General features: G+C 45.8%; 2 protein-coding genes and 1 pseudogene across 2 annotated transcripts; 2 read left to right on the plus strand and 1 right to left on the minus strand.

The window, feature by feature from the left end:
* The first annotated feature begins 1,356 nt into the window (after positions 1 to 1,356).
* Positions 1,357 to 3,643, plus strand: LOC123076013 (uncharacterized). The gene is made up of 4 exons (XM_044498481.1): positions 1,357 to 1,446; positions 2,820 to 2,915; positions 3,187 to 3,539; positions 3,637 to 3,643. The coding sequence occupies exons 1-4, from the start codon at positions 1,357 to 1,359 to the stop codon at positions 3,641 to 3,643; spliced, it is 546 nt and encodes a 181-aa protein (XP_044354416.1).
* Positions 3,644 to 5,029: 1,386 nt separating this feature from the next.
* Positions 5,030 to 5,669, plus strand: LOC123076014 (uncharacterized; annotated as a pseudogene).
* Positions 5,670 to 16,106: 10,437 nt separating this feature from the next.
* Positions 16,107 to 18,832, minus strand: LOC123073656 (putative E3 ubiquitin-protein ligase SINA-like 9). The gene is made up of 3 exons (XM_044496719.1): positions 18,569 to 18,832; positions 17,903 to 18,061; positions 16,107 to 16,958 (listed from the first exon to the last, which is right to left on the minus strand). Exons 1-3 carry the CDS (start codon positions 18,734 to 18,736, stop codon positions 16,314 to 16,316), a joined length of 972 nt encoding a protein of 323 aa, XP_044352654.1. The 5' UTR covers positions 18,737 to 18,832; the 3' UTR covers positions 16,107 to 16,313.

The raw sequence follows: 18,832 nt of genomic DNA on the forward strand, positions 1-18,832 counted from the left end.
TGTCAATTGTCAAGTCCCCGACGCACGCGCCCCTGTAGGAGGGCAACGACGGCACGCTGGACCTTTCGCGCTTGGTGCAGTCGGTGGTGCGCGAGGAGTGGATGGCCCAGGTGTTTGGCGTGGAGCTGGTGCGGCTAGGCGTCGCGCCGAGGAGAAGATGGTCACGCTACTGCAGGCACCGGCGGAGCTATGGCATAGCACGCCGCTGGCCACCAGGCTCCAGCCACCGGCGCACCGCACACATCCGTGCCTCCCACGGCCAGATGCCTGGACGGCCCGCCAGCACATATCTACACAACAGCGAGCTTCAGTTCTCTGAATTTTGAGTTCAGTGTCGTGATTTGGATGGACGCCCGGACGGCCCACCGGCACATAGCTACACAACAATGAGGCTAGCTTCAGTTCCCTGAATCGCACATAGCTACCCAACAGCGAGGCCAGCTTCAGTTCTGTGTCACGATTTGGATGGAATTGGAGACCGTGTCCTTCTCCAACACAAATCAATGTCCAATGTAATCGAGTTGGAGTCTGTGTTCTTCTCCAACACAAAAGCATGTAGTGCCCGACCCGGATTGGACTGGGCTGCCATAAAAGAAGGAAGGATCCTCGACCGGAACGTCCATCAAGCCACGTCCCTCGACCAAAATCTCCATCAAATCCCATCGCATTGCAACTTTCAGAGGAACGTCCAATGTCGCCGGCCGAGGAAAATCATCCGTCGAGCCGTACTATGCCGAGTTCGCCGGGGGAAGAAGAACACCCGTCGAGTCGCCCATTGCCTGAGGCGGCTACACCATAGGTATGTCTCCCCTTGAAAGTTAATCAGCGATACAAACCCCTGTTTCAGTTTTATTTTTTTGAAAACTTGGTGCTACTTCCAATTGCTCTGCAGATTTTTTTCCCCTTAGTTCTCTGTATGTCAGTTCTCTCTTTTTTTTGCGGGGGTAAAAGGGTTGTATTACTCAAGAGCATAGAAGTTCATCCCTACACAAGCTAGGGATATTAGCCGGACCAGAGCGGAGCCAGACCTCCTCCGTTCTATCAAAATTTGCTAAAACATGGCTTACATTATTTTGCTCTCTAGAGATATGAGTAACACCAGACTCCCTAGAACCCAAAAGAAGCTTGACCTCTGAAACCACCATTGCATGTTCGGATCGGTCTTGTCCCGTCGCCTTGATCAACGATATTGCATGCGGGCAATCGCATTCGAGGGCGATCGGTAGCTCAGTCCACTGTAAGGCCAGTGCGAGTCCTTCCCGGCACCCTTCCAGCTCGGCATGAAGTGGGTTAGGGCACGAACGCAGGGCTCGGCATGCAGAGAAGATGATGGCGCCGTCATGACCGCGTAGAACCATGCCGGAGCCCGCCCTACCATCCTCGTGGGCGAAGGAACCGTCGACATTCAGCTTAGCCCACCCATGCGGCGGTGGGTGCCACTTCCGAGTAAGCTTTGGTCCCGTCGACACATGTGAAGATCGCTGCTCCGCCCCTTCATGCTGCAGAACCATCTTCCCCTTATCCCAGTCTCCTGTTGGGTATATATTGTTGTACACCCAACAGCGAGGAAACATAGCTCTGGAGGAAGCGTCGAGAAACCTCCATAGGCGGTGGTTTCTTGTCATGTTGGATCTCATTACGTATGAACCAGCACCTCCACATCACCATGATGACTCTGAGACGGTCACCCTCGTCACACTCCGCCAATAGGTTCAAGAACCATTCCGGCCCCGTGTTCCGTATGGATGTGACTTCGGGAATTCTCCAGACCACCGCCATGGTACGCCATAAATCCACAGCCCGTGGGCACCTGCAAAACACATGATATGTGTCCTCTCGCTCGAGACCACATAGTGGACATATATGTATGTCAGTTCTCAAATTCATTACAACTTGCAAGCAATAACCCTGATGCAGAATCTAGATGCCTATATTGATGTGTGAAAAAAGACTAATGACTTACGTTTCAATTTGGGACATGCATGGATACATGTGCGTATCTACATCTACTCATTGGTTCATTTTGGTGTATGCATCATTGCTCAACTTCTGGCCATACAATTCCAGAAAAGAAAGAGTTTCGGCCATATGTGCTCGCATTAGCATCAAATAGCTAACACGGAGTTAAATGCTCAGATGTCTACTTCATAATAGCTTAAAAAACAAAAGCTTTAATGGCTTATTTTTAATCCGTATGTTTCAGTAGCCGTCTAAAGAATCATGCCATGCTGCCTTCTGACTTTTACTTTGCTGGAGGCTTTAAACCAACTACTTCCTCTGTTTTTTTTATGTATTTTGCATTATGTTTCAGCTAATCAGCGATACAAGCCCCTGTTTCAGTTTATTTTTCCTGAAAAATTGGTGCTACTAACCAATTTTTGTAACTCCTACTCCTACATACGTAGTCAGCAACATGTCAAGAGTTTCTTTCCCCTCTATGGCTTGCAAAACTGAAACTATATATATTCACTTCGGCTGGAGATTGTAACAAATGCCCGTGCATTAATCTTTGCAAATATTGCCACTTCAGACTAAACCGTGTGCTGCAGGTTAGTCTGAAGAATACTGTATTTCTTTAGGGGTTATTAAGAGTACTGTACAGACTAAACTTGGAATTATCTTATACTGTCTATGTCAGAGTGCTATGTGGGGGGTTCTATCAATGAAATGATACACACCTCCTATTTAGTCATGCTACTGCAACAACATGTATTTGATGTCCGATTGCTGACAGATGGTCAGCCTGGTAGAATTAGGTCGGTGTGAGCTTGGTTTGATTCGGTCCGGTTTTGATGTCTCTGCCGTATGTGTGCATGCAGGTGCCAGAGGCGTCCGATCGAACTCAGGTGGAGCCCAAGGAGGTTCGGCTCTCAGATATGTCAGCAATCACTCTCGATGACACTGACGTGCAGATTGTAAGTTTCCCCTCTCAGTCCAGATATATTGATGCGAGACATGCTGCATTTACAGAGTCAATTGCAAGAAACCACCACATTTGCGGCTAGGTTTGCAGGAAACCACCAACTCGTTAATCCGTTGCAGAAAACACCGAAAAATTTGTTAAGTCGTTGCAAAAAGCACTGATTGGGTGATTTGGCCCGTTTGATCACTTTCTGACAAGTGGGGCCAGATTGTAAGGAGCTTAACTGGCAAAAAATTAGCACACACACCCCTAGATATTTACAGAAAAGGCAATCAGGCCCCCGGTTTGTGGATTGTGGATTGCAGTGCGGGAGCGAGCATTTCGTGTGCCAGGCCTGCGTCAGCGGCGGCGACGGCAACGGCGGCAACGCCGTGTCCTACACCCTCTCCCGCTTCATGGACGGCGTGGTGGACGCCTACAAGGTGCCGTGCCTCTACAAGGGACACGGCTGCGCCATGGACGGCATCCCCTACCACTCGGCCGCCGACCACAAGGCCAGCTGCAAGCACGCGCCCTGCTACTGCTTCGACTGCCGCTTCGTGGGCTCGCCGGCCAAGCTCGTGCGCCACCTCGCCTCACCGTCCGGCGCGCACGCGTGGCCCGTGGAGAAGATCAGGTACGAGGGGCCTGATTGCCTTTTCTGTAAATATCTAGGGGTGTGTGTGCTAATTTTTTGCCAGTTAAGCTCCTTACAATCTGGCCCCACTTGTCAGAAAGTGATCAAACGGGCCAAATCACCCAATCAGTGCTTTTTGCAACGACTTAACAAATTTTCCGGTGTTTTCTGCAACGGATTAACGAGTTGGTGGTTTCCTGCAAACCTAGCCGCAAATGTGGTGGTTTCTTGCAATTGACTCGCATTTACATGATATTGCTAGGAACGCATGCAAATTGCATAATTTGTTATACATGCTGCTTATTGGACCTTAAGAATAGAGTTGACACCTTACACACGCTGTTAGTTTGTTCCTTTTTCTATTGTCCTGATTATATTCCATCACAGATTGAGAAACCAAAAGTGGTCAAGGATTCGAGTTCCAAGGACTAATTAATTTGAGCAGAATATATTTGATATGTTCCGATCCATAACAAATAGGATTCTTCATATTTGATAGTCTTTTAGCTGTTATGTGATAGTTTGTGAGTTGTTCCTTTGATCCATGTTCCAGTACAATCAAACGATGATTTCATTCTATTCACATTGGAGTTTGGTTTGTACTTAACACATCACTTAAGAAGTTCTTCACCACATGTAAATCCGTTTGGAGCTTGCCACGATATACATTTTTTTGGGTTGCCAAATATAAGAGGTGATGGAGTACAATTTTGATGTTTGTGGGTTCTGACATGATAATATTGTGGAAATCACAAGTACTACTTCGTCGTGTACTGTGTTGATCCATAGTTATTTTATAGCTGCTTGTCGCTGATTTTTTTGGTTTTAAGTGTTGCATAAGGCACGTGAAGAACGACGGGGACAAGGGAGGCGACGGCGGCACTATAGTAGAGAAGAAGAATGGGGGACGGGATCGAGTTCTCGTGCGTGTGTGTGGGGGATAAATTACAAATGAAATATAATATTCCAAAACTAATGTTCATCACCATAAAAATGATTCCTTTTTAAAAATATTCTCAATTTTTTTTAAAAAAACAACTTCCCAAAGTAAAAAAAATCATGTTTTATCGGACAACAAAAAATAAAGTTGATTGATGGAGCAGGTTATATTTAATTTTTCGCCCGGTGCAACGCATGAGCATTTTTACTAGTCCTTTTTAAGTTTGACTAAGTGCATGTAGTACTCCTACTCGATAATATGGGATTGTCTCAAGGACCGATCAGGTGCAAGTACATGAATTGATACTACGACTAATAACGTACTACGTGCGTATTGCCAGAGAGGCGTGGTGATCAGCAGCCGTTGGTTTGAAGCGACGCATCCGGCGTTTGCATGAGACATACTACGCGTTTATTGGCCGAAGAGACGCGTCGGTGCAGAGGGTATAAAAGCGGGCTGCTGTCCCTGCCCATTCTCAGCGCTTCACTTACGGTGCTTCTCGCCGCATTAGCCATTACAGCCCGCCGCAACCAAGAAGAAGCAGTGCAGTATGGCCTGCTCCTGCCCGGAGTCCGGGTGCGCCTTCCTGGGCTCCCCGGCGATGCTCCTCCAACATTTCGCCGACAGCCACCAGCGCCCCGCCGTCACGGTCCGCTACGGCCTGTCCTCTAACCTCGGCTTCTCCCTGTCGCGCCCCTGGCACGTGCTCGTTGGCAAGGAGGACCGCAGCGTATTCCTTGTGTCCCTGGGCCCGCTCGGAGCGGCTACGGCTGTGTCCCTGGTGTGCGTCAGGCCAGACGGCGAGGTCGAGGCGGCGCCCCGGTTCTGGTGCAAGCTGTCCGTGGGCCCCCCGGGCATCGACATGGTCCTCATGGCCTCGCCGGTGAGCAGCAGCACGCTAGCCGCCGGCGCACCCGCGCCGTGGCAGGGGATGTTCTTGGCGGTGCCCCAGGAGATGCTCTCCGGTGACACGCTCACGCTCAGCGTCTGGATCGACATGATCCCACCTTCCGCCGGCGCTCCCAACGAAGTCGACTACACCACAGGCCAGGACATCGAGGAGGATGCTGTCAAGTATGTATCTCATCTGGTGCATGTTATGGATGGTAACTATTTATGATCTGGTGCAGCACTGAATAAGTTTGATTTACTAGTAGTAGCAAATTGTTAAAATGCTACTCCCTCTAAACTAAAACCACGCTTATTTTGAATCGGAGGGAGTAGTAATTAAATACTTAATTAGAAGCAAATTATTTATTAGTTAAAATGTATTATTTATTGAATTATTTAATTGTTAAAAATACTGATTAAAAATATTCAAGTGCGCTGAGGATGCCCTCCGAGCTCTACAGTTTTGACGACCCTGACTATATCGAGTTCACGGAAGGGCCGAAGGAGCCCTTGAAGGCCAACTGGGAGAAGGACGACGAGGACAAGGACGACAACAAGGAGGATGAGAATGAGGAGGAGGAGGAGGATGGCGACGAGGAGGATGGCGAGGAGGAGGAGGACGACAACCAGTCGACGATTCGTGCCAAGCGTCCTCGCCTAGACGATGGCCCGGAGGGAGCATCGAAGAAGGAGTAGATGTCGGCTACTGTAGCCATGCAGCTTTAGTGTGAGGGTCCGACTTGTGGAACCCTACTTTGGACATCGCTATTGTGGTTGAGTATGACATGGTTGTTAATTACTTTTCGCGACTACATGCATGCAATCATTTCTATGTGTTACTTTTCATGAAATTTTACGAGTAGCAGTTGTCGGGTCCTCCTGAGAATCGAGTAACTAGTGAGTGCAAAAGATATAACATAAACATCAACATTCAGAAGTAACATATTCAATCAATTAAGATTTAACGGGTGCAATAAACATATTAATTACATATCCACCATACTCAGATCAAACAAACAGATCGAGTCGTCTTCACTTAAGACACTTCGTGGGATGCTTCCGTTTGAATCTGCCTGCCAATGAGACGAGCTTATTTGCAACAATGACTCTTTTATCATTCCTATGGGCCCCTAACACACATGCAATGGACGTGTGAAAGAAGTGTCTCGTAGCCTGCACCCACCTGAGGAGATGAATTGAACGGACCTTCTCGAGGATGCTGTGAAGTATGTATCATACCTGGTGCATGTTATGGATGATAACTATATATGATTTGGTGCAGTACTGAATAAGTTTCATTAACTAGTAATTGCTGCTAAGTCCGCCGCCGAGCTTGGCCATGGAACATGGCCAACTGAGCGAAGAAGGCACAAGTCCACACCAACAATGATTTGGCCATGGACGTGGCGAACTGGGCAAATTAGAGAAGGCATTCGTTCGCCTCCGAGATATTCTAGTACTACTGTTCAGAACATTGTGAACCAATTTGAAATTTAAACATCCAGACCGTGTGAAATAAAATTCCTATATGCCTGTTTTGTTGATTATGCCATTCAGCACTACTGAATCCCTTGCACCATTATACAATACTGCTTTGCTGGTATTTCTAAAACGTGTGACTGTAGCATCGCTTGTTTCTATGTGATGTACTCCCTCTGTAAAGAAATATAAGCAGTGATCTAAATACTCTTATATTTTTTTACAGTGGGAGTATCGACCTATGAGTGTTGATCATTGTGATGACCAAAAACTGAGTCAAGGTTATTTTGCATTTTGTATGTGTCTGGGTGGGAACAGAGTACTAAATTTTAACTTAAGAAACAGAGCAGCACAAATTTAGTAATTAGATGCAAAATCTAGGCGCGGGAGAATCCACTCTCATTGTGTACCAATTTTACTTTTCATGATAAAGTGACAAATATATGTTTGCAAACCAGAAGGTTCAGTTCAAAAACAAACTATTAGCACCCAGAGAAGAATAGTGCTAGTCTTCTACACATGCATTCTCTTAATGAAGATCATACAGTGAGAATATCACACACACCGTTTTTCTACAGTAAGCTACAAAACTGCAAGGCGTTTGTTCATCAATGAAAGCTGCTTTCTTTTTGCTGAATCGGCAAACTGCATTTATTGGATCAGTGATGCTGTAACAATGCACAAGTGCACAATCACTTTGGTCGGAGCATACAGCATCTAACTCCTTCATAATACTACATAATTGTCATGGGCGCGGCCTGTTAGCACTAATCTGTGCTGTGCGTACCTGATATTTATTACTGCATGCACGTTCTTTTTACTACAGTATTTTTTAGTGATTGTGTGTGGCTCCTGGTCATGTAGAAACTCCAAGATGTATGGATGCATTCCAAGATGTATGGATGCGTTGCTGATGGATTTATATGTATTTTGTGCTTGCGCTTTTGAAGGGCAGATATTTTTTTAACAACTTTTGAAGGGCAAATAACTCAACAAGCATTCGTGTTAGTTATTTTATCGGGCCTTGAGCTAGGTTTCAGCCTTCCGGGATTTTGTGTTGGGAGTTTCCTTGGGCTTCGATTTCAGTGAAATATTGGGTTTGTACTGGACTTGGGGTATGTTTCAAGTGAAATGATATCCAACACTGAGCCAAGCACTGGATATTGGCTTTAATGAACATCCTACAGCATGTTGATTTGTTGAGGATGTCTGTTTTCCTCCGGGCTATTTGGTCAGCTCGTCGCAAAGTTATACATGAGGGGATCACTCAGAGCCCTCAAGCCACGCACATGTTTATCAACCGATTCATTTCTGAGCTTGACCTACTGCAGGAGCAGACGCCGACTACTTTGCATAGAGCACGCCGGGAGGAAGGGCATTCACATGCAAGCAGCTGCAGTGCCGCCGGGTCACACAAAAATCCACGTGGATGGAGGCATCCTGGGAGACAACGGTGGGTCTGCCGCAGCAGTTTGTGTCCTCCGCCAATGCTAGCGCTTCCCTACACGCGATCGCCTCCAAAGTTGCTGGATCAACTAGGGCATCAATCACCTGGTGATATTTATAGTCTTGGCATATTGCTGCTTGAGATGTTTACTAGAAGAAGCCCAACAGATGAAACATTTGAGGGTTCATTGGATCTGCATAAATTTGCAAAGGAGGCTCTCCCAGATAGAACCTTGGAGATAGCTGACCCAACAATCTGGCTATACAGAGAACCAAGGGATGATATAAAAAGTAGTAGAATCCAGAAGTGCTTGGTTTCTGTCTTCAGTCTTGGCATATCCTGCTCAAAAACACAGCCTCGAGAACGGACATTGATAAGAGATGCAGCGGTAGAGATGCATGCAATCAGAGATGCATACCTCCTGTTTGCTGGTGAGCGTATTGGAGAATATGGAGCAGAAGAGGAGCCTCGGCTCGAGACATTTGAGCTGGAATGATACGATCCTGCAATAACAGAACTTGCATATGTCATTTTGGTTAGCATTTCTTATCAGAGCTAGTTTATTTGCATCAGTATCAGATAAATGTAAGATGTAAAATCCCAGTGTTGTATGATAGCCCTATAGAAATAGCAGTTTTCAAAATACTACATGGCTTGTAAAACATTCCAAAGATTTGAGAAATCACTTTCTCAATCTAGTATACTGGCAACATGAATTTATCACTCCAGGCAAACCAGCAGTCAGATTGTTAAAAATGTACATGTGTACAAAAAGCATACGGGACAATACACAATAGCAGCAAAAATTGACCATAATATTTCACATATCCAGTAACAAGTGCATATATCTGACGGCACAAGCAAATTGTCACAAGAAACAGAAATCGCGGCTAGAAATGCATCAGTATCATTCAGTTTTTAAAACCATTACACTAACGCGCGTGAACCCAAGTTACCCAACTACGTATTAGGACACCCAGCGTCAATTTCCATCAAGTAATCGAATTACTACTCTAATATAATCAAAGTCTAAGCAGCAACTAACACAGGAAAGTGCTAGTACAGCTAGAGGATTTGATCTTGGTGCCGTCCTTGGTGGATCTGGAGACAGAAGAGTCGAGGAATAGGACAAAGGCCTAGTTTAATACTGATCTTTCTTAATTCATTCCTTGCGGTTACAGTTAAAGGCAGAAAAACAATAATTCAGATGAAGCACGTAACTGGCCTATTTTGGAGTAACTGTCCAAATCCTTACTATGCTAAAGGGAAACTTTCATGGAAGAAACAACACTATTAGTCGGCAGAATATATATTTTTTCCCACAGCAGTATAATCCACTGAGAGCTGTATATAATTGTCAAATTACCAAAATTCATTTGCCAAAACATGACAGGAAGTACAACATCTAGAGTGAGATTGTGCGCCTGGAAGAAGCAACTGTACATTCTTGCTGGCAGCCCCAGATTGTGCATGCAGCAACTGCTCAGGGAACCCCTTGGTGTGATGTGAGAGCCACACTAGTCGAGTAAAGGATAACACTAAGATGGTTCCTGTCAATCATCTTACTAAACAACCAAGCTAGAAGCTTCATCCAACTTTTTATCTTTGCAGAAACAATTGATTAGCACTGTTACCGTATAAGTAATCTTCATGGAATACCCTTCTAAGCCATCTCCATGTGGAGTTGCACGGCACTGGGCTGATCGGATCCCCCTTTCTATAAAAACCAGCAGTGAGTGGAGTATATGAAGCTGCAAGCATTCGATGTCAATCCAATCTCGGCTCAGAAAGCCCAGCGGCCTATCCAAATCATTATGTTTGCAGCAACCATTAACTAAGGAACTGTATGGATAAATTGTCACTGACTCCCTTTTCCCACATCCTATCAAACTCTGAAGTGCATCCTTTTTTTGTGTGTGAAGGGAATGTATCAACATAGGATAAGTCACCCCATTTGGCTCCAAACCTCCAGCTCCCTGTCTACCATCTCATTGAAGAGCCTATCTGCTTTGCCAAACAAACCATTCTTGCATAGATTGATTATCAGGCGATGCATTATATGCAAATATGTTTGGCACTGCGCCAAACTGACAAGCTAACCTGAAAGCCTCATCCGCTTCACCCTCTCTCCGGTAGCCTATCAAGCATAAATGAGCAATTGGCCTCCTGATATGGCAAGCCTGGCCATGTCATATGTCATTCTGAATGCCATTTCCAGCTCCTCTGTCCGAGAAAACCCATACACCAGCGTCCTGTAAGGCATTTCATTAGCTGTAAGTAATCCCTCTGGCCACCATGGTACTCTTGTCTTGAGTATGCTGCTGTTATTACCTCCACCGCGTCTGAGTATACATACTGATGATTGCACAAACCATGCATCAATACATTGTAAAGCACCACGCTGACCTTGACCACCTCATCCTGCATCCTCGACAAAAGCCCCTTCACGCCGTCTAGATCACAGTAAGTCCTATCAAATCTGGTGATCCGATCAGGGTGCTGCACACGAAGCTATCTAGGACTGCTAGAGCGCTGAAAGAGTGGAACAAGCACAAAAAGAGGGACATGGTCTTCCTCTCGGGGGTGGCAAACGAGGTCATTTTCATGCTGGACTTGGCGCAGGAGGAAAGAGAGCTTTCAGAGGGGGAGAGGAATTTACGGGCTATGCTAAAGGCAAAATTGTTGGGTTTTGCGGCGGTCGACAGAGCGCGGTGGAGGCAGAAATCGCGATTGACAGAGATCAAGGAGGGGGATGCCAGCACGCGCTTTTTTGAATTTTCAAAATCCTCAAAAACCTAACAGAAAAAAAAGATACGGGGCTTTTAAGATCTGGAGAGGCAAAAAAATTCAAAAAAATTCAAATTGTGGTCAAACTGTGGTCAAACAATGGTCAAACTAATTATTCTAGAATATTAGTGTTACTAAATAATTATTTCAGTTTTTTTGAATTTTGGTCAAATCTGGTCAAACTGTGGTCAAACAATGGTCAAACTAATTATTCAAGAAATATTAGTGTTACTAAATAATTATTGTTTTTTAAAACAATAGTTTCAAACTCAAACAGTGAAATGTGTCACTTCATGCTCAAGCTAAATTCCTGAGGGTTAATAGAATTGACATCTTACTATTGTCAGGAAAACAACAAGTGCAGACTTGGAAACGAGGGAGAATAGAACCCGGAAGTTAGCGTGCTCAGGCTGGAGTAGTGAGAGGATGGGTGACCGTCCGGGAAGTTAGATGATTTGGAATGATGAGGGGTGATTAGAGATTAGAGGATAAATTGAGCAGTGATGAGGGGTGGTGATTAGAGGTAAAATAATTCAGAAATTTGAAAATCAAAAAAAAAATTTAAAAAAAATTCGCAAAAAAAATTTTTAAAAAAAAAATCATAAAATTTCCTTTAGTCCCGGTTGGTAACACCAACCGGGACTAAAGGTGGAGCTCCAGGCTGCGTCCACGTGGACGGCCTTTAGTCCCGGTTCGTGTAAGAACCGGGACTAAAGGGGGGAGGCATTAGTAACGACCCTTTAGTCCCGGTTCAAAAACCGGGACTAAAGGCCCTTACCAACCGGGACTAAAGCCCCCTTTTCTACTAGTGTTTGCTCCCTATTTGAGGAAGTTTGTGTTGGTGTTTTTTGATGATATCCTCATCTACAGCAGAAACCTCAAGGAACATCTGAAACATGTCCAGATTGTATTACAAGTGTTAAGAGACCATAAGTTGTTTGCAAACATGTCCAAGTGCAGCTTTGCAGTGCAAAAAGTGGAGTATCCGGGACATGTGATTTCTGAGAAGGGAGTAGCTACTGATCCACAAAAGATTGCAGCAATTGCTGATTGGCCAACTCCTAACACAGTCACAAAGTTGAGAAGCTTCTTGGGCCCGGCTGGGTATTATAGAAGGTTTATTAAAGATTATGGCCTTATTTGTAGGCCACTACATGACCTTCTAAAGAAAGGACAGTTCCAATGAACCCCAGTGCATGGCAAGGCCTTCTGTACACTTAAAAACAAGCCTTAACTACAACACCAGTCCTGGCACTACCAAATTTCAGTCAACCATTTGTACTGGAAACTGATGCATCAGGAAAGGGCATTGGGGCAGTTCTCATGCAGGGAGGAAGACCCTTGTCCTACTACAGCTCTGCTCTTTGTCCAAGAAATGCAGCTCTCTCTACTTATGAAAAAGAAGCTCTAGCTATTCTGGAAGCATTAAAGAGGTGGAGACATTATTTGCTGGGCAATGAGCTGTGATCAAAATTGATCAACAATCCTTAAAGTTTATCACAGATCAGAAAATAACAGAGGGAGTACAACACAAGTTGATGATGAAACTCTTAGAATTCAATTTCACTATTCAGTACAAGAAGGGAGTGCAAAACAAAGTTGCTGATGCTTTGTCTAGACTATTGCCCAGTTGTTTCACCCTATCTGTTGTGACTCCTACATGGCCAGAAGATCTAGTAGAAAGTTATCAGGAAGATCCACAATCTCAACAGTTGCTAGAGAAATTGTTAGTGCAAAAACAGGATAACTCTTCAGATTACAGCCAACATTCTGGGATCATTAGATTCAAGGGTAAACTATGGGTGGGCAAGTCTGCAGAGCTAAGAAATAAATTACTGTCTGCACTACAGAATTCCCCTATTGGAGGCCACTCAGGAGTGAGAGCTACATATAACAGAGTGAAGAACATCTTTTTCTGGCCAGGACTGAAACAGGATGTAGAGACTTTTATTGCAGCTTGTCCTATTTGCCAAAGAGCAAAACATGAGAACTGCTTGCAACCTGGCCTGCTGGACCCCCTCCCTGTTGCAGACATGGCTTGGCAACACATCTCACTGGACTTTGTGGAAGGCCTACCAAAATCCCAGGGCAAGGATGTTATTATGGTTGTGGTCGATAGATTCACGAAGTACAGTCATTTCATTCCCCTGTCCCACCCATATTCAGTTCTCTCGGTGGCTCAAAAGTTTGTGGACAATATCATAAGATTACATGGCCCTCCCAAACTTATTATCTCTGATAGAGATAGAATTTTCACGAGCAAACTGTGGAAAGACATTTTTACTGCCCTCAAGGTGGAACTAAGATTCAGCACGGCCTACCATCCTCAAACTGATGGCCAGACAGAGCGGGTGAACCAGTGTTTAGAAACCTATCTGCGGTGTATGACAACTGATCAACCTACCAAGTGGATGTCATGGCTGTCTCTAGCAGAATATTGGTATAATTCCACTTATCACACTGCTCTGAAAATGTCTCCATTCCAAGCCCTTTATGGATTTCCACCTCCACTCATATCTGAATTAGCAATCCCTGGACCAGAAGATGAGGAAGCACAAGATTTCTTGACAGCTAAACAGCAAATGTTAGAGCATTTGAAAGAGAATCTGTGCACAGCTCAGAACAGAATGAAGCGTTATGCAGACCTCAAACGAGTGGAGAGAAGTTTCCAGGTGGGGGACATGGTTTACTTGAAGATGGCACCTTATCGATTGGCAGCATTCGGCTTTCGAGGAGCTCTTAAGTTGCAGAACAAGTATTATGGCCCTTTTCTCATAATCCAAAAGATAGGGAACTCTGCTTACAAATTGAAATTCCCCAGCAACGTTCAGATACACCCTGTCTTCCATGTCAGCCAGCTCAAGAAACACATTGGACCAAAAGCGATCCCGAGCCCAAACCTTCCAATGGTCAATGCGGATGGTATGATCAAAACGGGTCCGGCCGTAGTTCTGCAAGTCAGGCAAATTCCACGCAACAATGCACCAGTGGTACAATGGCAAATTCAATGGGAAAATCTGTCACCGGCGGACGCTACGTGGGAGGATGCAGACTTCATTAAGTACTCATTCCCAGAGTTTTTCAGGCAAACTACCCAAGCTTGGCGCGCAGCACAAGAATCGACGTGAGGACTCGTCGATGCTCAAGAAAGGGGCAATGTCAAGACCTGAGATGCAGCCAAGTTCAGTTACAGACTTCGGTTCAGATAACGCATCGTCACCAACGGCCAGGATCGCTCCTCTGCTCAGCATCGTCGCGGACCGTTAGATCCTTACTGTATCGTTTCTAGTAGTTACTATTTCACTTCACAATCTTGCCAGTAAAAGCTTCCCCTATATAACAGCCGGGGTGTGGCTGGGTCGAGCATGCTATTCTCTCTGAATTGCCTGATGGCTTCGCATATACCCTAGCTTGTTTACAAATATTCAATAAAGTAGATCTGGGAGATAACTTTCCTCTCAGTTTATACAATTTCCTCTTCGAATTCCTTCTAGATCATAGCTAGGTCCTGACAGGCAGGTGGGAAGGGGGCGCATGAGGAGGACGCGGGCGTGTGGGGAGAGACGATGTGTTGGGGCAGGCTAATAGGGGCAGGAGGAGGGCGAGGAAGCGAGGAGACTTGTGCGGGGGCGAGTCGGCCAGGCGGAGGAGCTTGGCCATACCGGAATGCAAGGTGGTGAGCGCGGCGTGGTTATGCTCCACAGGATATTTTCCGTTATGGAGGCATCGGGCCGGCGGTGAGAGTCGCCGGAGTAGGTGACGGTGGGCTCGACGATGACGGCCGGCTGCGGCTGCGGCTGGCCGTTCGATCACGGATCACCTTACGGCGTGACAAATTGGATGCTCCGATTTGATACCCATGGTCACAGAACCGTATCGAAGAGGAAATATCAGTTTTCGTTAATTCTCTGTTGAAATGTCTGTATACTTTTCATAGCATGCGTTTTGGAAGAGCTCAATCACGCACTTTATTTCACATCTTATCTTATTGTAAACAAATCTGTCCATTATTTAACCGATGAAGCAAAAAACGTCAGATTGGTGCTACCTGCTGTTCCTGAATGAGCTTTGTTTCAGAGAACAACACTCATTATCATTTCGGTCTTTCCAATGGGAACGACACTCACTGTCATTTCGTTCCGAAGAAATATCCGTGTTGCTTGAATGTCGCCTCAGGTTCTTGTTTCAAACATGTTTATCTGATTTTTCATCATCCTTATCTTGGAGCCAGGAAGGTGGTTCTGTGCCTCTTGCTTTCTGTATAGTCCTGAGACTTGCATTTTAGATGTTGGTGGATGGGATTTCACATTCTAACTGTAATAAATATGTGTGTGCACTTTCTCTCCTCTGAAACTCATATAACAATATCAGGAAATCAGGCTGAGATTACCTGAGTACCTGACAAACTAATTCACTACGAGATTAACAAGACTTCGCTAGGTTTGGTGTGCACAATACTGCTGTAACATTGCAAAAGAGTTTTCTGAATATGCAACTTTGCAAGATGCAGAGCATGGTAGGTAGGTACTGTAGTTTGCAACATTACTGCAACGCGTTGTTCAAGTGTTCAGTAAGTTCAGAACAGGGCGTCTACATTCTTCAGTTATCCAACAGCCCTTGTCTGTCCTGGCAACACCCCTTGTCTCCAACGGCCCAGATGCGATCCAATCACTATTTACTACTCCCTGCAGTGTCAAAAAAAAACGTCTTACATTATGGGACGGAGGGAGTATCTACTCCTCAAAAGCTCCAACGGAACTCTATATATCTATATTGAAAATGATTCGTGCTACCATGAAAAATGGCAACTCTTTCAATTTTGTCGCTTCACGGATCGATTGAGCTCAAGAATACATGCATGCATGCATACATGGAGAAAAGCTGCAAGCATACAGTTGGGCAAAAGAATTGTAGTAGCTCTTGGCCGGGCACCAGAAACCTCACAAATCTGCAAACTCACTGTTGGACAAAAAAGAAGTAGCAGCTCTTAGCCGGGCTACAGACATCTCACAAATCTGCACTCTCCAAGAATTACCTTTCGCTTAATAATTAAGCTAGCATTGCTAGCAACTTAGCATTGCACCAATCCATATGTTATGATCCAATTACCTAACTTCGACAAACAACAGAGATAATGTACTAACTACCTAGTAAAACCACGTTGACACAGCTGACAAGAGCGCAATGAATGGAGTCTCAGAATTCTTCTACTACCAGATTGAGTACAGATTTAGCATTTCAGCTCGAGGTACACTGGAGAATCTGGGGGAGACCACATGGTGTCCGAGACGAACAGCGACGCGCCAGCCTGGTAAGGCCCCCTCAGTCGACCGACACTCTGTGTCTCGCCGGACAGAGAGAGAATGCCCGTCTGCGTATGCACTTGAATCTTGTACTTGAAATCCTCCCTCTCGATCGGGTCGCTCATGAGGTGGATCACCGACAATGTGAGCCCCGACGGGACGCTCCGGTCAACCACAAGAAGAAAGACTGCCTTGCTGCCGAGGGATACAAGGCGGGCCAGCTCGTCATGGCGCATGCTCAGGGGGTAGAGGCGGCCGGCCGTGATGCGGGTGTACTGGATCATAGGGTGCTCCCCCTTGATGTGGTCGTGCAGGGACCGGCCGGGGTAGGGGCAGCAGCCAGCGATGGGACAGTGGCATGGGGCATGGAGGCAGGACTCTTCATGGGCCAGCTTCTCCGTGAACGGGATCATCTCGGTGCACCCGTGCTCCTGGAACGAGCACGGCACGGCCAGGCCAGCGAGGATGCGCTCCAAGGCGCTGCAGTGGGTGTTGGCAGGCCCAGAGCACAAGCTGCAACTGTAGTTCACATCGGAGGAGCACTCGAAGCATGTGATATGGCCATTTGCGCACTGCAGACAAAAAGAGAGAAACAGGAATGTGTTACTGAAACAGCAGAAGTGCACAAGCACAACATAACACTGGATTACCACTGCTGCCAAATTTGTGCCATACTATCTACGGTGATTTTGATGCAAAGCATAGCATGCTCGCGCATGTTTCATGTATCACTTGACTAGATAATGGGCTTCCAAAATTTTGGCTCAGACTCTGTTACTGAGCATATATATGATTTTCATGCTAATAACAGTTTGTTGAACCTAGTTCCACTCAGTTATCCAGAGAGTTGATGCTGCCATAGGCCAAGATTGGCAATGCATCATAGATTCTTGGTAATGGAAATTGACAAGCCACAGGAGAAAATATATGTCCGCATTGCTATGGAAGGAAACTTAGTTTACCTAAATGCAAAGTTACTGACAGATAAATACTGAAATGAGTTGGGACCAATATGTGCAGCACATCTTAATTTTGTTAGCTTCCCTAGTAACATTCAACCAACTGTACTGAAATGAGACGAAGGAAGAAATCAGAATTCTACAACCAGCATACTGACCAAAACATCATAATTGATGCAAGGCGTGCCACAAGTGAAATATAAGAAACTATACATCAACATCAACATACAAGATACTCCCTCCGTCCCAAAATTGTTGTCTTACATTTGTCTAGATACGGATGTATCTAACACTAAAACGTAACTAGATACATCCGTATTTAGACAAATCTAAGACAAGAATTTTGGGATGGAGGGAGTACAAGATACAGAGCGTCAAAAACTCATAACACGAAACTAAATTGCAGGGTATAAAAAGAATCTAATGAAATAGAGTAAGCATTCAATTCAACAAAGGAATCCTTAATACTAGTTCGTCGAGTACAGGGCTCTGTAACGTCCTTACATTCTATTTAGGATTAGGAATAGGTGTAATCAGACCTGCTTTTGGTTCAGTACCTGAGAAAGGGGAGCAACCAGTGGGCTGCAACAAACCGAGCACTCCAGCAACTTGGGGTCTAAGGTGACAGTGATCTTGGAGGAGGACGCAGCCTTAGCCTTCTTCCTGGAGCAGCTCCCTGCCTTCACCGCCGCCGCGGTCCTATCAGCGCCAGCCTTCTGTAGATTGCTCCCAGCAAAATGCAAAGTTCAGTAACAATGCAAGAGATGGACATATAGGCATATGACAGTGAAGCAGAGAATAAGTATATCATCCATCTTTCAGAGATTTCAAGGCTCTTCAGAAGTCCATATCCAAATTTTGATACGGGACACCGGAATGCTCAGTCGGCAAACCCAAATCAGACCATGGCAATCAGCATTCTTCGCGATGGAATTTGCAAAGTCGCTTCGAATCGGGGAAATTACGCGAGCGCACGCGCATCAGTCAATTTCCCCCAAATTAAACCCTAAAGCTCCGGCCGCGCCGCCGCCGCCCAGAGAGAGCGGAGGTGCCGGCGCCGCCTTCCCTTCCGCACCTCTATCAGGGCACCGTCGCCCTCCTCCTAAGCGGGCAACCTACAAACCCCATTCAGCTGTGCACGCGGTGAATCGCGGCGGCGGCGGCGGCGGCCGGAAGATAGACTGGACGGGGATCGGAGAGAGAAATGCGTCCGAACTAATCACCTTGGCCATGATGGATGGCCGATCGATCTCCCGCCGAGCTCTGCGTGCAGTGCTTCTGGATCCAGTTCCCGTCGAGCTCTCTTCCCTAGAAGCGGTTTCTAGATGGAGAATGATCCGTCTTTTCCTTAGGCGGTTTGAGCAACGGAGTGACCCATTTCGTCCACCCATGTCCGTGCCCACTAAAATAAAAAATGTCTTTGCTTTTTCTCACCCATTTTAGGCCTAAATTTGAGTGAAAAATGCGTTGGTGCTGACACAAAGTGA

Source organism: Triticum aestivum, chromosome 3D (genome assembly GCF_018294505.1).
Source record: "Triticum aestivum cultivar Chinese Spring chromosome 3D, IWGSC CS RefSeq v2.1, whole genome shotgun sequence".
In the NCBI taxonomy this organism is placed as follows: domain Eukaryota; kingdom Viridiplantae; phylum Streptophyta; class Magnoliopsida; order Poales; family Poaceae; genus Triticum; species Triticum aestivum.

Coding starts and splice junctions, on each gene's coding strand:
- LOC123076013 (XM_044498481.1), top strand. CDS start 1,357: ATGCCGGAGCCCGCCCTACCATCCTCGTGGGCGAAGGAACCGTCGACA. Junction 1,447..2,819: donor GCGGTGGGTGCCACTTCCGA/GTAAGCTTTGGT, acceptor GTGTGCATGCAG/GTGCCAGAGGCGTCCGATCG. Junction 2,916..3,186: donor ATGACACTGACGTGCAGATT/GTAAGTTTCCCC, acceptor AGATATTTACAG/AAAAGGCAATCAGGCCCCCG.
- LOC123073656 (XM_044496719.1), bottom strand. CDS start 18,736: ATGGGTGGACGAAATGGGTCACTCCGTTGCTCAAACCGCCTAAGGAAA. Junction 18,062..18,568: donor GGCCATCCATCATGGCCAAG/GTGATTAGTTCG, acceptor AGCAATCTACAG/AAGGCTGGCGCTGATAGGAC. Junction 16,959..17,902: donor TGGTTGCTCCCCTTTCTCAG/GTACTGAACCAA, acceptor TTTTGTCTGCAG/TGCGCAAATGGCCATATCAC.